Genomic DNA, 19,098 nt, shown 5'->3' with positions numbered 1-19,098 from the left:
GAGAGAGAGAGAGAGAGAGAGAGAGAGAGAGAGAGAGAGAGAGAGAGAGAGAGAGAGAGAGAGAGAGAGAGAGAGAATATGCTTTGGAATTTATAGCTCTGAGAGGTCACAGTTGAATTCTAAAAGGATAAAGCAATTTAGATTGATAGCCCTTAAATACCAAATTAAAGATAATTAGTCTCTGATTTTAGACCATAAGCTATAGGAATAAGAAAGTAATTTCTTGTTATTTGTTGTATTTTTGTAGTGCTATTCAGCTTTTATTTGCTTGCAATATGTAAAACAGTCCTAAGATTTATGGAAAATATCTTACTAAGTTTCTTTTTTTTAAGTCAGAAATACATTTTTAAATGTTATTTGCATATAGGTTGTTTTGCTCTTACAACATTACACTCAATTTTTTTTTAAAGTTAAGGAACATGGAAGAATATGTATGTATGCATTATTTAGTACAAAATTTATTTGTGATGGCCATCTCTATTCCTATTCTGTTATAATAAACTTTTCTATTTATGTTGTCTCAAACTTTTTTGATTATGGAAGAAATCATTTTCATATTAAGTGGTCATGTTTCATAGCATTTAGTTGATTGCAGGATATATAAGATCTTTTTAACTTTTTAGGTTCATTCTTCTGACTCATAAGATTGATAGTTTATTTTAAATAACCTATTTAAGTTAAATGACATTTTCATTTTAATGTGTTTTGAATTTCTGTATCACATTGTACTTTGTTAATTTCTTCTTCTCCTCAAGATTATTAATTTAATTCCTTTGCAAATTTGTATGATGTTTAATACTCCTTTTAGATAGCTGAAGATTAAGAAATTAATATTTTGAGAAGCTATGTTTTTGAAAAGATGGTTAAAAGAAAGGAAAAATTAATCAGTTTTCTTCAGTTACTTCTTAATAACCTCAATATGGCTTATCTTAATCAATTTTCAATTCTAGGTTGGTTATTTACTCTCAGCTGATTGTTGATTATCTCTAACCATGAATGCAAGTAAAGCTAGATACATATGAAAAAAGTAAGCTTATTTTGCAAAGTTAAAATGTTCAGGTCCTTTATTTTTAAAACAAATCTTTATGTAAGAGCATCTTTCTATTGGCATATTCTAAGGTAAATTATCTAACAAACATTTTTGGATATCTACCACGTGTATAACTTTGCAGTGGACAATGACTATAATATTTAGAGGTGATTTACAAATGTTTTGTGACCAAATGGGAAAGATATACCTAAAATTCTTGATGATCAAGTAAGCTATTTACCGATGATTTAAAGCTATTATTAAGTATTTTCAAGGAAAGCAATTCTCAAGTCTCTAATTTTTTTTGTTCATGTTTGTGATCACTTTCTTTCCAGTGATAAACTGATCTTTTAAATCTTTTCCATAGGAAATTTTGGGAGCGGTTTATTGCCCTGTGTCATGATAACAAAAGCCTACATGGTATCACTTTTGAACAGATTAAAATGCAGTTAGAGGCTTTGGAGCTCAAGAAAACATATGTCTTGAATCCACTTGCTCCTGAATTTATCCCTCGGGCTCTAAGACATCAGCATTTGGGAAATACCATCAAACAGCAACAGTCACCACCCAAGGTAAAGCTTTTTAAATAAAAATTAAGAGATGGAATTGAAAAAAAAGTAACTCTTGAGAAATAATATTTTATTATATTATTACATATTTTACATATAATATTATATAATTGTTACTTATATAGTTTATATTTATTATGTATAATATTACTATTAGGTTAGTTATATTAAGTAGGTAATATAGGAATTTAAGTTTAAAAATTTCGGTAAACACAGCACCTGTTGGAATTTGTATAACTGGGGATTTAGATGATAAAACATGCTGCTTCTTAGCCATGTTTTTTATATACAAATTCATCAGAAGTTATTTAATGCTAACTACTCTTGGTATCCTCATGATAGTAATCTTCTATTCCACTATCTAATAGCTTTCCATTTAGTAAAATTTGGATATATAATATAATTTTAATGTCTTTCTAAACTTATTCAAATTATTCTTCTTATAGTAGTAGACTCATAAGTCTTTGTATAATAGATATATTTAGAGTCTTTGTTTATAGGCCATTATTTCAAAGAATATTTCGTGCAATTTTCAAATTTAGATCTCACCAGATTGTAGATTTAAAGCTAGCAGGAAAATTAGAAGTCACTAAATCCAACCCACTCATTTGGCAGAAGAGAAAACTGAATGACAGAAAGGCTGTTTAACTTTTACATGGCCCCCCAGGAAGAACATGGCCAAGGGAAGACATGAAATCAAGTTTTTGAGTACAAACCAAACATCCTTTGGAGTATCCCATGCTGCCTGCCATAAAGGACCTGTCTTAATAAAGACTGTTGAAATGGCGCTTGACCTAGATTTGTTTCAAGAAATATTAATCTATATAAAGGAAGAAATCAGGACCCTTATAGATAGTCTGCTTATAAGCTGTTTTTATTAAACTCCTGAAATACATAGTTGATATATTTGTGAGAACTCCTGATAAAATTCAATCATTAACTAAACAATGTAGTTATAGGAATGGCATCTTTAACATTTCCTCTAGATTTAAGAAAATGCCAATATTATTTATTAAGGAAAATTAAAATTACTGACATTAATCAGTCATAAAAATATTATTTAAAAAGATGAAGTATTTCTAATTCACTTTTGACAGAAACAATAGCAACTGAATCTGCATTTTATCATTTAAAAAACATTTTGTTTTACCAATCACACGTAATAACAATTTTTAACATATTTTCTGAGATTATAAGATCCAAATGGTCCTGCTGCGCGGCCCCCACCCCCGGCCAGGTAAACAATTTGATCTGGGTTATACATGAATGATCATGCAAAACATGTGAGAGAATACCCATATAAAACAAAAATGCCAAAATAAAAACACACAAATTAAGTGAAAAATAGTATGCTTTGATCTGATTTCAAATGCCATCAATTTTTTCTCTAGAGGTGGATAGCATTCTTTGTCAAATAGTCCTTCAGGATTATCCTGTATTGCTGAGAATAGCTAAGTTTTTTCACAGTTGATTATCATACAGTATTTCTGTTACTGTGTATGTTGTTCTCTTGGTTCTGCTTTTATTTCATTTTGTATCAGTTCTTATAGGTCTTTCCAAGTTTTTCTAAAGTGATACTGCTCATTATTTTGTATAGCACAAAAGCACTTAGTACCCAGGAAATTATTCAAGTTACAGTAATGTCCTATTTATCAATGTTGGAGAATGAGACATTTTGATTAAATACATTTTGAAATAGTTTTGTTTTAAACCTTTAACCATAGAAATAGAAACAGGAATAATGTTGAGTAGTGGAGAACATGCTGGGCTTTGAGTTAGAAAGAAATAGGCAATTTGTTAAAAAGAATAGGCCAGTAATTTGCATCTTCTTCATAAAAATGAAGGAATCATGTTTTGAATTCATTTGTTCCAACTAACTTGTGAGTTCCTTAGGGGCAAGGTATATGTATTCTACAACTTTGTAACTTCCCCAGCACATAATTTGGTACCTTTTAGATAGTAAACACTCATATTTGTTGAATACATAAATGAATGAAGAGTGATTAATAGCATAGTCTTTGTTTTTCATGGTTCACTATGCAAAATACTAGAATGCTGAAGTGGTTTTCTCCAAAATGATTTTTTTTTACCATCTAGAAAGTTTTTATTCCCTTTCTTACTACTATTTGCCATTGATTTCTGACTGTAAAGAAAATTCAAAACATTTTTTTTGTATCACCGTATTTCAAGATTTTATGGTACAGATTTTGAAGGATATTTACAACCACAGCCCCCAAAATCTTAATCACTAAGAGAAAGTGAAATGTCAGCAGAAATAACACCAAGCCATTTCCCCCTATATTTTCCTTAATACTTTGCTTTTAACATAATTCTATATAAAGTGTTAAATTTTTCATCTTTAATATTATAATAAGATTTAAAGATTCACGTAGGAGTAGCCCCCATTCTTCTGAATATTTTCTCCTTTGGATTTTTATGACTTCTCCCTCCTGTTTCTCCCTCTGTCTAAATGTGTGCTTCTTCTCAATTACCTTTGATGAATTATCATTTATGACATGCCCACTAGTTATGAGTGTTCTCCAAGGCACTGGTAAACAGTATTTTCTCTCTCTACTATATTATTTGCTACACTCATCAACTAATATAAAATCAATTATCTTTATGCTGATAATTCCTGGATCTCTCTCTTCAATTACATGCCCACATTATAAACCTCCTTTGGGACATTTCAAATTAAGCTTCCAGTTAGCATCTCAAAGTTTATATCTTCTGCATTAGGCCTTCCTGGTTCTTCCAGTTGCTAGTGCCTTTCCTTCTAAAATTATCATCAGTCTTCTCTGTTAATACCTTGTATGTATTTATTTACTTACATTTTTATCTTTCTCATTAGAACATAAACTCTAGGAGGCTAGATACTGTTTTGAGTCTTTCTTTGTATCTCTAATGCCTAGCACAATGCTTGTCACTTAGTAAGCATTTAATAATGATATGTAATATTGGTAATATATGTCATTTAATTATTTGATAGAATTTATATATAAATCTGTTTTGAGTGTTTTCCCCTTTTCATAATTCTTACAGAAAATTTAATTTTTGAATTTAAGAATATTATTTTTTTGTTTTGGTTTATTTGAATAGTTTATATTTTTGTAGATAATTTTCCACTTTAAAAATTTCTCAGTTTTATTGGCATGTTTTATATATATATATATATACACACATACATAATATGATAATTATTTTACTATTGTAGCAACTTTTTCCATTGTTCATTTTTTATTTTGGTAATTTGTTTTCCCTCTCTTTTTAATTAGGTTAGTTAAATATTTATTGATTTTTGTAGGTTTTCTAAAAGCTTTTTTTTTTTTTTTTATTAATCCTGTGGGGAGCTGGTGATTAGGAGAATAGAGTCCTAGAACTTGGGATCTAGAAGGCCTAAGTTCAAATGTAGGTACAGATATATATGCTCCAAGACAAGTTATTTAACCTCCCTTTAACTCTAGGTTTTTTTGTTTGTTTGTTTGTTTTCAGTTGTAAAATGGTGATAATAATAGCACCTACATCTCAAGGCTATTGTGAGAATTAAAGGAGAAAATATTTATAAAGCACTTTGTAGTATCTGGCATGTAATAGGTGCTTAATAAACACTTGTCCCTGTCCTTTCCCTTTCCTCCCCCTATATTTTTAATTTTATTTTCCATTTGATCTACTTTCCTTCTCATTTTTAAGATTTCCTCTTTTCTGCTTTAGTTTGGTTTTATTATTATATAGTTTCAAAATTGCATATTCAGTTTATTAAATCTCTCCTGTCCCAGTTCTCCTAATGTATGCTCTTGGAGAGGGATTTTTACTCTGAGGGCTATTTTAACTGCATCCCAGAAATTTAGATAAGTTGTTTATTTGTTATTATTTTCTTTCACATAGATATTAATTATTTTTAGAATTTATTCTTCAATTTATTCACTATTTAGGTTTCATTGTTAAGTTTTCTATTAGGTCTTTGTCCTTTAATTGTGTTTCTTACATTCTTTGCTATTTTTATTACATTGTAGTCCATAAAAGAGATTATTTTTATTTTTTTATAATAACAATGAATGCTAATCCACAGGCTATTGTACACATATTGTTAGGGTCCAAGTGGATTGCCACCCAAGGAGCACACGGAGACAATGCAATCCAAGCAAAGGGAAGTCTTTATTTCTAGTGAGCACTAGGCGAACTCAGCAAAGGAGTTCCAAAGCAGCATAATCAGAGTGGAGTTTAAATACATTTTTCAAGCTTTGATCTGGTACCTATGAATAGACTCAGGGTTTCAGTTCAGTGCTCAGGAAGGAACAAGACTTTACGCTAGAGATGAAAGGACTCAGTGTTTTGGTTTGGTCCCTAGACTTAAGGAGAACAGGACATTGCATATCAAACAGGTGTGCAAGGTGGGAATCCATTGACTGGTTTTAGTTTTAATCTTTTACTTCATTCCCTACTTCTATTTGTTTATAATGAGAAATCTTTCTCATGACCACATCATTGTATAATTTGGGGATCGTCTCTTTGGTACTGTTGCTTCAGAACCATAACCTGGACAGTGTTAATACGATCTTTAACAAACCGGACCAAGCGGTTAAGAATGCAGGGTCCAAAAGTCAACAGAAGAACAAGAATCACTAAGGGTCCCAGAAGGGTGGAAATAAGTGTGGTGAGCCATGGAGAAGACTGAAATAACTGCTGATACCATGACTGACCTGTTGCCCAGGTTCTTTCCCTGGAGACTAAACTCCTAAAGGGGGAATATAATACTTAATATTGATAGTAATGGGGCTCATAACTTGGGGAAAACACTGGGGGTTTTTCTTAATAAGGGAAGAATTTCCAATGCAGGTGCCCCGACCAGTAATGGATTGTAATATTAGGCTGACCTTTTGGTCTCCCCAGTTACAAGAAGTTGGTCTAAGACAGAGGTATTATAGGAGGCATTTAAGGCTATAGCATCATAATAAGGGGGCTGAGCACTCAAGCAGAGCCAACAACTTTTGTTCAAATTAGGTTGGGAATTGTTAAGAGCCATATAAGAAGCTTGAAGAAGTGACCACAAGGGTCCTTCAAAGGGCCAGAGGCTGTAGTCTCACATCCCCAATGGCTACAGTAATACTGACCTGGCTGATTACAGGACTCTTTTCCGGGATTATTCAGGGCAAAGGTAGTGATGTATACAGGGCCCATGTTTTACAGCCACCCCTTGATAGTCACATCCCCAAATATAGGCAGTGATCCTGCACCCAGGAAGGGAAAAGGTTGGGGAGCCTGAGGTAACAATCATCTAGAGTTCTCCCATTTCCAATGAATAAAGAATCCGTTTCCAAAGTTGGGGGCTAGCAAAAGGGGCTTCATGGGACTGATGTCCCATAGCTAGAATTAATAATGGAAGGGAAGTGGGGACCTAAGGTTGGGTCGAAACATCACCAGTCAGGCAAATAGAGAGGGAGGCCTAGAATTGTGGAAATAAGCATAGTCAGCCATGGAGAACAATGGAAGAGGCTTCCTATGCCCAGCCCTATCAAAATTGGATGAGAATGGGTACTCAGGGCCCATTGTGGTTGTGAGCACAGGGCAAAGGGGAGAGGCTCAGAGGTAATGCTGACAAAGCAGCTTCCTTCCAGGTAGAGTAGTTTTGTCCTGTAAGTGCCTGCTGGATCCCTCTAGCCCATTCCCAGGAGGCTTCTTTGTCCCACTTCAATTCCCTACATAGTGGGAGCAAAGGAATTTTCTGCCTATAGTTTGCCTGAAAAGTGTCTAAACTAGAGTGGTACAATGTCCAATGTCATCTCCCCCGTCCTCCAATTGTCTAAGGGAATAGGGCAATGGTTTCAGCCTTCTGTAATCCCTGAGAGGAGAAAGAGAAGCTGTGGGCACAGAGTCTCCAGGGACGTGTCTTTAGAGACTATTCTCCTGGACTGGCCGACACAGGTCACAAGGGGAAGCATAGAACCTAGGCCTGGGGCAAAAACTAGAACACCAGATATAAAGAGAGAAAATTTAGTACAATAGAAACTGATATTAAACCTTAACATTTGGGTATCTTTGCCAACATACTTCATCTCCAGAAATCATTCTTGGATAAGAATTGATCCTTCTAAGAAGTTTGATTCCTAAGTTGTTTGCAGAGTTGACAAGTGATATTTCTGTTACAGGATATCCTTTTGCAAAGCTCACATTAATAGGACATTTATAAATACTTGAATTATTATTTTACAAATAAATTTCTTTATCTCCCAGATTCTGGAGGAAATCCAGAAAGTTTTGGGTTATATTTCCAAGCTCAAGATCCAAACTTCAATTGTGGTGAACTAAAGCTGCAAGCTACAAGTCATCTATTACTAACTTCATCTACTTCTCAAAGCACATATTCCCTAACAATTTGATAATTTCCAATTATCTACCTAATAGGTTGTTTGGGGAAATGGAAACTTTAATTGTATAATTTGCCTCATGTGCTGATTATGGGACTTGTCACAAAAAACAAACAGGGAAAACATTTCCTCACATCCCAAGGGACATGTAATGAGGGGGCTTCATGTGTAGACCAAAGCTGTCACTGGCTTATGCCATCGCTGTGCCACTCAAAGATTAGTAGTTTAGATGGTCAGAAGAGATCCAGTCCAGGTTGAGCCCTAGAATTGCCTCTCTAACCATCACAGAACTTTCTCTGTATCACCATTAGATCCCAGAAGCCCTCTCCTTCCTTAAAGGACAAGTCTTACCCATTACAGCTTAGAGAAATCTGCCAAACAGCAGTCTAGAAACAATTTTCCATTCCCTCAAGCAAGCCTTTCACATCCCTACAAGGCTGATCACTCAGTTATTCTTACATATTTTTGGTAATAATTAACATCTCACACTTTAGTCACAAAACCTGAATTAAGGAACAGGAGTGCTGGATTGAGCAGCTCCGCAGTAAATATAAATCAGGGCTGTATTATCTCCTGAAACAGATTTTAGTTTGAACTCCATAACTTACAAATAACTTTAAGTCCTTTAGCAATCTTTCAGTATGTAAACAAAATGAATTTCAAAGCATTTACTCTTATTCCTTTCAAACCTCTCTTTAAAACAGAATATAATAGAATCTCCAGTTTAGTTTCCTTTTACTTCAAAACATTGCTACATAGCTGATCAAATACCATCAAGATTATTCTGATTCATCATTTTTTGTGTCTATTTTGCACTAGAATTCACACCTATTATTTATTTATCCATTAGAAACTCCATCTTTTGAAAATTACCAAATTCTTAGTACCTGATTTATTAAAACCCATGCATAAATTAACCACTTTAAAAACTTCTTGTGTATCATGATTACTTGTTGCTAGTTCTGACAGCACATACATTAAAAGAACATCTCATTTGAAATATCCCAAGTTTAAATTCTAGAATAAGTTCTCAATAACAACACTACAACTTTTTTTCTGTTACCACAATAAATAAATTACATTGTACCATATCAAAAATCATTAGCAATCCTCAACCCTTAAAATAAATTCTTACGTGAAAAATGCTTCTAATTGTGGAGTAAAATCTCCCTTTTGTCTTAAGGCTTAATTTTAAGTTGTCACAATATATGTTATTTGCTTTTTATAAATTTCCAAACCATATTTCCTTTGTATTAACTGTCTTTTATTCTCTATAATATCTGCAGTTTCCCTTTTTATTTTAAATTTATGCTCCAATTGTGGTGAATTAGGGAAACCTGAATTTTTGCACAATCATTATAGATGTTATAAAGTTGCTATTAGCTTCTTGTTCATTTTTTCACTTTATGGAGCTAAGCTGGCAAGTCACGCTTGATTGGTCACTGTACCTCTCTGAGTCTGTTCACATGAGGCTATTCTACATGTTTGTTCTTACCCATAATAATATTTTTTTTCTTTAAACAAATTGCATGTTATTCCTTAGATCATGAATTTCTTCTCATACATTGCACATGCTTTTAAAATAATTTTATATCCTAATAAATTACAATGCTGTCCAAATTTTTATATTCATAATATACTAGATTCTTAATGCAAAAATAATACTATTTTTGAATTACCAAAATTTGAAACCCTAATGTTAATTATATTTTTACCTATTACTTATTCTTAGAGTAACAATTTTACATGTTCATATGTTTTCCCTAAATTCAGTTCGATAAGCATTTTTGGTAAGTCTGATCATTCACACACTGCAAATCCTAATAGATAGCTTTTCAACATAAGTTTTGTGCATTCTTAAATTTAACAGAAATTCCATTTTTAACTAGTAGTCAATGAATTTACACAATACCATCAGTACCTATTCAGTTCCTTAGCAAATATATACTCTAATGGGTAGAGAAAGGTCCATGAGTTTGGGGGAGAATGGGTGACGATTTTTAGCTTCTCATAGCTACTTCCTGCTGAACTGGGGCGGTGTGGATGATTCGCTCTCAACAAATAATTTTCTCACAGACCAGTCTCTGTCTAAAGGGGTCTAATTTTGAAATGTAAGCCAATTGCATTGTTCTATTAATCTTTAAGTTAAATTTTTCACTAACATCAGTTTGATTAATGTTAGGTTGAATTCATGGTTGTTTAAAGAAGCTTTTTCACTCTTGGTTAAGCACTGAGCAAGACTGATGGTTTTTATTTATTTATTTTTTTGCTAGCAAGGAAAGTTAAGCTGCACTTCTATACTTCTGTACACAACTAAGAATCATTGCTTTCTCTCTGAATAAGTTTTTCTTAGATTGCATTTTAGAATCTTTTGTAATTTTCATTAGATATATGTCTCAGTACTTAACCTGTTGGTAGAATTTGGTGATGGGATCAAATTTGTCTCTTTTTCTGTCTTTTGATTTCTATGTTCCCTTTCTCATGGCCAGCGAGAAATGGAAGGAGAAATGTTTGACAGATTAGTTTGTTTAACTCTTGCCTTAATAAGAGCAGAGAATGAGATTTCTTTTAACCAATTAAATTATCTTAGAGTTTAAGACATTCAGAAATTACAATGTTATTTTCTGAATTTCTCTAACGCCTCTGTCTGTCTTCTCCATTCCTCTGGAATGAATGAAGAAGAGAGAGATTTATTTTTCCCAACCTGTAACCCTCCCATTGTGATCACAGACAAACAACATATAATACACAGACAGGACACATTTCCCGGGCATATCACACGCACTCTGACAATTATAAACCATAAATTATATAGGCTAGATTTTTCTTTTCTTTTCATTCTGGCAAAAGATCAATTGTTACAATTCATATCTCCATGACTAAAGAATTCTGTGAAAAAGAATGAGTCAGAAAAGGGTTAACTCTTAACAAGGAGCTGGCTGACATATGATGAATTTTGTTTCTTAATTACCTTTCTTCATGCTTCAATAAGTATCCTAAAATAAATACACTTTTGCTTCTTCACTTTTCTATGAAGTGGGATTCTGATACCTACCTGAATAATTCCAGGTATGCCACATTGCTGGAAAGATTGATTTAGCTAAGTGAAAATTGTTAAAACTTTTTACATTGTCTGTGGCCATCACCAATTGGACTCCTTCCAAGGGAGAAAGAAAAAAAACTATAACAGAACTGGTTTTTCTAGCTGATGCAAAGTAGCCAGCCACTTCTAAAAAGGGAAAATTTCTGGTCACTTTTAAATTTGCCATTTAGTCCTAGAGAGAAAAATACGCTTTTCCTGGTGTCCTTCTAAGAAGGACCCAGTGCCCTAATGCTTAATTTTTAGTTGGGGTGGGAGCTTGCTCAGGGCTCCATCCCCCTTTCCCTGGAGTCCTCTCAAAAGGAACCAGTGCTCTTTACTTTCCCCACAACTGTAGTGCATCCACTACAAGCTTCTTGGGGTTCTGCCAGGGACTCAAACCCTGGACTTCCTGGAATCTAGTTCCGCCAGAGACTCAAACTCTGGACTCCCCCTAATTATTTCCCGGGGGACAGGGGGCCTCCAACCCCCTGAAGTTCCGTATGGAAGCTCCGTATCTTTGTCTCCGAGCTTTCAGACAACTTCCTACCCACCTGTCTTAATCAATTCGCTTCCTGGCGTTCCCGACCTGCTTCCTCGCGGAAGACAGGAAATGTCTAGCCAGTCCAGATTCAGAAACAGGTGAGGAATTGGACTCTTGCCTGGTGACTTGGCATAGGACGTCCTCCTAAGCCGTATGTCCAGCCAGAGTCCGACTTCCTCCCATACACAATCATACAAACACTCACACTTCACGGACACATCGCTCACCTCTGGAAGTCATCATGAAATCTGGGAGAGAACTTCCCCTGTCCTGATGGTCCTTAGGGGGTTGAATCCAGCGCCGGACGAGCCCCCATATGTTAGGGTCCAAGTGGATTGCCACCCAAGGAGCACACAGAGACAATGCAATCCAAGCAAAGGGAAGTCTTTATTTCTAGTGTGCACTAGGGGAACTCAGCAAAGGAGTTCCAAAGCAGCAGCATAATCAGAGTGGAGTTTAAATACATTTTTCAAGCTTTGGTCTGGTACCTATGAATAGACTCAGGGTTTCAGTTCAGTGCTCAGGAAGGAACAAGACTTTACCCTAGAGATGAAAGGACTCAGTATTTTGGTCTGGTCCCTAGACTTAAGGAGAACAGGACATTGCATATCAAACAGGTGTGCAAGGTGGGAGTCCATTGACTGGTTTTAGTTTTAATCTTTTACTTCAATATAATCATGGATACATATTTTGTTAGGTACCTTCCAGCTTCTGGCAGTCAGTGATATTACACCAGAAAGTTGGAATATGTAAAAATGATGACCATGTATTAATACTGCTTTATGAGAATAAATTCATGAGAATAGAATTGGTAGAATAGTTTTGCTATCTTCAAGAAAGCATGTTATTCTGAAATAATTTTTCCCTGAAAATTCACAAATAATAAAACTTTAAGTAAAAATAATGGTCAGACACATTTGAAAGCTACTAGGAGCATGACATTTTCTTTTTCCTTTTTTTTTTTAAATTTTAATTTTGAATATTTTCCCATAGTTACATATTTCATGTTCTTTCCCTCTCCCCCAAACTCCCCTGACCCCCCTTAGCCAACGCACATTTCCATTTACATGTGTCATTGATCAAGACCTAATTCCATATTATTGATAGTTGGACCAGAGTTATCGTTTACTGTCTACATCCCCAATAATATCCCCATCAGCCCATGTGTTCAAGCAGTTGTTTTTCTTCTGTGTTTCTCCTCCCACAGTTCTTCCTCTGAATGTGGCTAGTTTTCTTTCTCATAAGTCCCTCATCCTTGCTCTGGATCATTGCATTGCTGTTAGTAGAGAAGTCCGTTATGTTCAATTGTACTACAGTGTATCAGTCTCTGTGTACAATGTTCTCCTGGATCTGCTCTTTTCACTCTGCATCAATTCCTGGAGGCCATTCCAGTTCACATGGAATTCCTCCAGTTCTTTATTCCTTTGAGCACAATAGTTTCCTATCACCAACAGATACCACAATTTGTTCAGCCATTCCCCAATAGAAGGACATTCTTTCATTTTCCAGTTTTTTGCCACCACAAAGAGCGAGGCTATAAATATTTTTGTACAAGTCTTTTTCCTTATTATCTCTTTGGGTTATAATCCAAGCAGTGCTATGGCTGGATCAAAAGGCAGATATTCTTTTAAAGCCCTTTGGGCATAGTTCCAAATTACCATCCAGAATGGTTGGATCAGTTCACAACTCCACCAGCAATGCATTAATGTCCCAATTTTGCCACATCCCCTCCAACATTTGCCACTTTCCTTTGCTGTCATGTTAGCTAATCTGCTAGGTGTGAGGTGGTACCTCAGAGTTGTTTTGATTTGCAGTAAATTGTAATTTATCCTAGGAATAACCAGGAACCAAGCTTCTAGAATTTATTGGGCAAAGATTTGATATGGTTAGACCTGCTTTTTAAAAATATAACTTGGAGGACTCTATGGAGAATGACTTGAAGTAGAGAAAGAATTGCTGGAGGGAGACAAGTTAAGAGACTATTGAAATAGTCTAGGTAAGAGTCTGAAAAGAAAGTCTGAACTACTGTGGTAGCAATGTAAACAGAGAGAAGGGAACTAATCAAGAGATATAGTGAAGGGAGGAACAAGACTTGTTAGTTCAAAAGCTATATAGAAAGAGTGGGGGAGAGCAAGTAGTGTTAAAGAACAGTAGTCAAAGATAATGATGTAGTTGGAAACCTGCATGATTATAAGGATTAGCCCTTGACAGATGCAAGGCAATTTAGAAAACCTGTTTGTTTGTTTTAGGGAAGTGATAATGAATTCTCTTGTGAATATGTTGAATTTGAGTTTATGGAACCTCTGGTCAGAAATGTCTAGTAAGTAGCTAGTAAAGCAAGACTAGCACTCAGGAGAGAGGCTAGGGCTGTATATACAAATCTAGCAATCATTTATGTATACATGATGGCAATTTCTGTGTAGTGAGGTAAAAGAAGAAAATGTCCAGGATACTCTTGGAATATTATTGTAGGGGACATGACAAGAAGATAATCTGGTAAAGGAGACTGAGAATTAGCAGTTAGATATATAGGAGGAGAGAGCCAAGAGAGAACAATGTCACAAAACCTAAGAGAGTAGATAAAATCCAAATGGATAGGGTTATTAGCAGTATCAGTGCTGGAGAGAGGTCAAGAAGAATTAGGAAAATTCTAATTAAGAAATATTTTGAAAGATCATTTTATTTGGTAATTACAAGAGCAGTCCTAACTTTTTTTTTTTAACTTCATAACCATGTGAATGTACTTCACAACCATTTTTGAATCACTTGTTAGATGCAAGGCAATATACTAAATGCCATGGTTTTTGCCTGGGGTTGGAGTGTTGGAGTGGGTTCTTAACCTTTTTTGTGCGATGGATCTCTTTGATAGCTTGATAAAGCCTCTGAATAATGTTTTTAAATGCAAAAAATAAAATACATAGGATTATAAAGGAAGTCAACTAATAATGAAATACAGTGATCAAAATACTTTTAAAAAGTTTACAGACATAGATTAAGAACCCCTGTTTTAGAGAAAATTATAAAGTTTCTTCCCTTAATGGGTTTATAATCTACTTGAGGAGATAATGGATTTACATAAAAATAAATAACGATTGTTGTTGATTACTAAAAATAGCTAGGAATTACAATTTATTTTATTTTTCCACTTCCTCTTTGGAGGCATGGGGTACAAAAAAATTAACTTTCCAAGTCTTAAGTTTTCAAAGATGTGGATATTACAGTTATTTGGGGAAATACCATAGAGTTTTAGTGGACTACATGCTAACATGAGTTAACAGCATAATGTGGTAACCAAAAAAGCTAATGTGTTCTTCAGCAGCATTAAGAGAGGTATAGATTCTGGGAGTGATGAGGAGGTAGTAATTCCATTTTACTCTGCCTTGGTGAGATCTCATTTGGGATATTTTGTTCAGTTCTGAATCCTATGGTTTAAGAAGGACATTGGTAAGCTAGAGTACTTCTAGAGGAAAGCAACTAGAACTGACCTTGAGTTTTTGACTTGGGGGCTTGTTGAAGGAATTGATTATATTTAGCTTAGAACAAATTCAGGGTGACATGAAAGACCTGTCAAGTGGAGGTGGGATTAGATTTATTCTTTTTTGCCTTAGAGGGCAGAATCAGGAGTAATAAAATGAAATATGTACTGGCCATTTTAGGCTTGATAACAGAAAAAATGTCCTAATAATTCCTAATAATAGAGCTGTCTCAGAGTGAGAATAATAGAGTCTGGATAATTGTCAGGTTTCATTATTCAAATTTTAACTATTTGAAATATAATTATATGTAAGATGTGGAAATATGCAAGAAAAATTGGCATAATGTGACTATTTCATGGGATTCTCAATGAGAATTAGTAGCAGTAGTGAGGATTCCTTTCCCAGACAGGTTGGATTAGATAACCTCTGAGGTCTCTTACTACTCTTACATTCTGTGAGTCTATTGGTCTTGGAGTGATCTTCAACTTTTGGTCCTCTACGCTCTCAAAGTTATATAATATTGTTAGTAGATAATAATAGTAGTTTATTTAGAAATAGACCTTTGATTCACTGTTCCCATAATCAGTTCTAATTATTGTCACCATTTGAACCATTGCCTTATTTTTTCTTTCCTTCTCCTGACCCTTTTTCTGTGTGCTTCACAGAACTTTTTTTTATTCTGCAAATTCAGTTTTGTAGGCACTGATAGACGTATCAATAAGAAATAATATTTTATTGTTAAAATTGATCAGTTATAGCTCATTAAATTTAGCTTTATCTCTTCAGTGCTTTTATTGTTGTTGATTATTGTTACTCAGGAGTTTGCATCTTTGTCAAAGGCAATTCCTTTACCAACGTTTGAATTCAGCTCTATTCTGGATACTTCAGAATTTTGAAAGTTTGATTTTTGTGCAAATGAAACATTATGGTATTGTTATTTTTGGCTAAAAGTTAATTATTTTTTCTCGCTGAAGATATTAGCCCTGATTCTTGAGTACTATACATATATTTAAAAGTACTATCAATGTACTTCAGTGTGTAAATGTTGTTATAATAAAATGATACTCCCTCCTATCTACTAGATGTAGATGTAGATGGAGTATAGAGAGAGGATGAGACACCTCTCTCCTTTATAACAGTTGCTCAGGCAGGACCCTTTAGATCAATGGATGATATCCCTTCAGGACCCACCTGGGGTTAATGGATATTATTTAATGGGCTGTTTAGCTTGGTAATGGTATCTGACTGTGTCTTTCCCTTCCCAAAGAAGCTTTGAATAACCACTTCAGGAAGATACTTTAAAACTTTGATTGTATTTAACAAAGGAGGACAATGGGATTGGATAGAGGTATCTGAGACCCTAATTTAAAATGATAATGATGAATCAATCTCTAAATTGCAGGCAAGTGAATGAATTAAGGTGATTAGCTTCTCTCTGGTACAGCCTGGCCAGAGCCACACCAGAGTAGGCAAACTGCTGTATAATATTTCAGCTTCTTCTTCACTAGATGATAAACCTAACCAGTTTGAGATATCCACCCCTTTCCACCCTCTTCTTCTTCTCCTGCCCACTTCCCCGATCCCTCCTGGGCCCTGGGAAACCTAGATAACTAAGATGATTGATTTCCTAATTTCTAGGGGCAGTAGAATCAGAGATGATGGTCTGGGTACAGGTTGTTGATGGTACAGGAACAAACAGGAGGAGCTTGCAAGGTTGAGTCTGCAAGTCTCAATCCCACAAAAGACCAGGATCCACAGATCTCAGGTCTCAGGGACAGAAAAGGAACCCCTACAAGGGCTGCCAGGGGGGTTTTATACACCCTGGGCCAACTGCCCTCTCCTGTGTCCTCACGCCTCTCTGGGAACATTCCGACATCCAGTGGTTTCACCTGTCAATCACAGTGTGAAGTCCTGGCTCCCAGAGATTCAATATAACAATATTGAACATATAATCTTTTTCTTAAAATTTTTATTGTTGATGTTTAATACTTATTTTTTTATATACGAAATCATCCACAGATGACTGTTAGGTCTATGTATTCAACTTGAGTATTTCTTTTCCATTCCTGTCCTGAATCACCAACTTCTAAACTGGATGTCTCGTATTATATGTTACCACACACATATCTAGTCAATTGATAGATCTTGCCACTCCTATTTTCATAATATTGTTTGCATCTCTTATATTTAAAATTAATATCTTCCACATTCTTATTTTCTATAGGAGTAGTTCCCAAACTTTTTTGGCCTACCGCCCCCTTTCCAGCAAAAATATTACTTAGCCCCCCCTGGAAATTAAATTTTTAAAAATTTTAATAGCAATTAATAGGAAAGATAAATGCACCTGTGGCCATCACTGCTCCTGTGGATCGCTGCAGCACCCACTAGGGGGCAGTAGTGCCCATTTTGGGAATCACTGTTCTATAGCTTACTAATAATCACTTAAAATAGGAAACATAGATAAGCATAGATTTAAAATTTCTTACTCTAATTCTGTCTGACCACGTGTAGCTCAGCCTTGCAGGATCTTCCACCCATCTCTCCTCTTTGCTCTGGGAAGTAGTGAGCCAAAAAGACCCTGTGAGCTTCACCCAAACCCTTTTTATCTATGTAGAGAATGGAATGGACCTGGTTGGCAATTCAGGAAGGGGAGGGGATGAAATTCCGTCTGCACACATCAGTCCTCTTTTTTTTACTCACAGGATCACTACTCTAATCTATCTCTTATGATCTTTTGCCTTGACTATATTACAGTAGCCTGCTAATGGTTCTTCCTACCTCATTTCTCTCCTATTTAATTCATCATGGCAAATTTCCAAGATATTCCATGATATCCAAGACCAAACATAGGTCTAATCCTATGGATCTCCTGATCAGTAAGCTCCAGTGTCTCTCAGTTGACTCCAAAGTCATACATAAACTCTTCTTTTTGATATTTAAAGCCCTTAACAGCCTGATTTCAACTTATTAGCTTATCATGCATTACTTTCCTTCATCTACTCTGCTGTAAAACCAGACTGTCCTCCTTGCTCTTATTCACATACAGCATTCCATCTTTCATCCCAAGGCCTTTGTAATCTTTACCTGTACCTCTTAGAATCCTCCACTTTTTGGCAAAGCTCTACTCAAATGTGGTATCCTACATGAGGACTTTACTTATTTTCTGAGTTGCTAGTGCCTTTCCACTATATTTACTTATTTTTTATTCACATATATATATATGTATGTATATATATATATATATATATATATATATATGTATAAAAACATCATCTCTTCAATTGAAATTAAGATCCTTGAAGGCAAGGATTTTCACTTATGTCTTTAAATCTATAGCAACTAACACAGGATCCCATATATGGTGTTGAATAAATGCTTGTTGATTGAGTATATATAGTTTGTTCACTTATAAAACAATCATTTTTTTGGCTTTTTAAAAGACTTGAAAGGAAAAATACAAATCAAAAATCAGAACAGAAAAATTTCATAATTTGCTACTGTTGCACAGGCAGTGTGAGACATCCCCCTCTCCCCCTCTTCTGTCCCAGGCAATATTTCCCTAAACATGGACTTGTGTAAATTTGGAAACAAAACCAGGGAGGAAAAAGGTGAAAAATTAAAAGTATAATACCTTAAAATATTGTTATTGTGTTTGTTTTTCAGGTGACCTGAAAAATGTCCCCCAAGTGAACAGTTTCTTCCCTTCTTACTAGCATCATCTGGCTTATAATAATTATAATGTTTTGTATTGATTAGGTATATGTATATTTGCTTACAAGATAAATCATCACTATTTAGAACTCTTTTCTAAACCCTACAATCTGCAATTTCCAGATTATGTTTTATACTCATTTTGAAAAGGGAGATCACAGTGAATTATGTCGTTTAATTTTTTTGCATTTTGAGTGATTTTTAGAATTTTATCTTTCAGTTCTTTTTTAGATATTAATTGGAAAATACTAATTTAGATAAAGTAAACAGATGTAATCCGTAGTGTTGTAGAGTTTATATTTTAAAACACCATGAGGTACTTTT

At 34.7% G+C, this 19,098-nt stretch overlaps 1 protein-coding gene across 2 annotated transcripts in view; it reads left to right on the top strand.

Annotated features, from left to right (window-relative positions):
• HELZ (helicase with zinc finger) overlaps positions 1-19,098 on the top strand; it is a 196,711-nt gene that overhangs the window by 141,974 nt on the left and 35,639 nt on the right. For both annotated transcript variants that reach the window (XM_044673963.1, XM_044673964.1), the window contains exon 21: positions 1,398-1,602. In XM_044673963.1, the coding sequence (XP_044529898.1) occupies positions 1,398-1,602 (205 nt within the window). The remainder of the gene's footprint in view (positions 1-1,397; positions 1,603-19,098) is intronic.

Source organism: Gracilinanus agilis, chromosome 4 (assembly GCF_016433145.1).
Source record: "Gracilinanus agilis isolate LMUSP501 chromosome 4, AgileGrace, whole genome shotgun sequence".
NCBI lineage: Eukaryota > Metazoa > Chordata > Mammalia > Didelphimorphia > Didelphidae > Gracilinanus > Gracilinanus agilis.
Note: the sequence above shows the minus strand (reverse complement) of the source record. Positions and strands in the feature narration are given on the sequence as shown.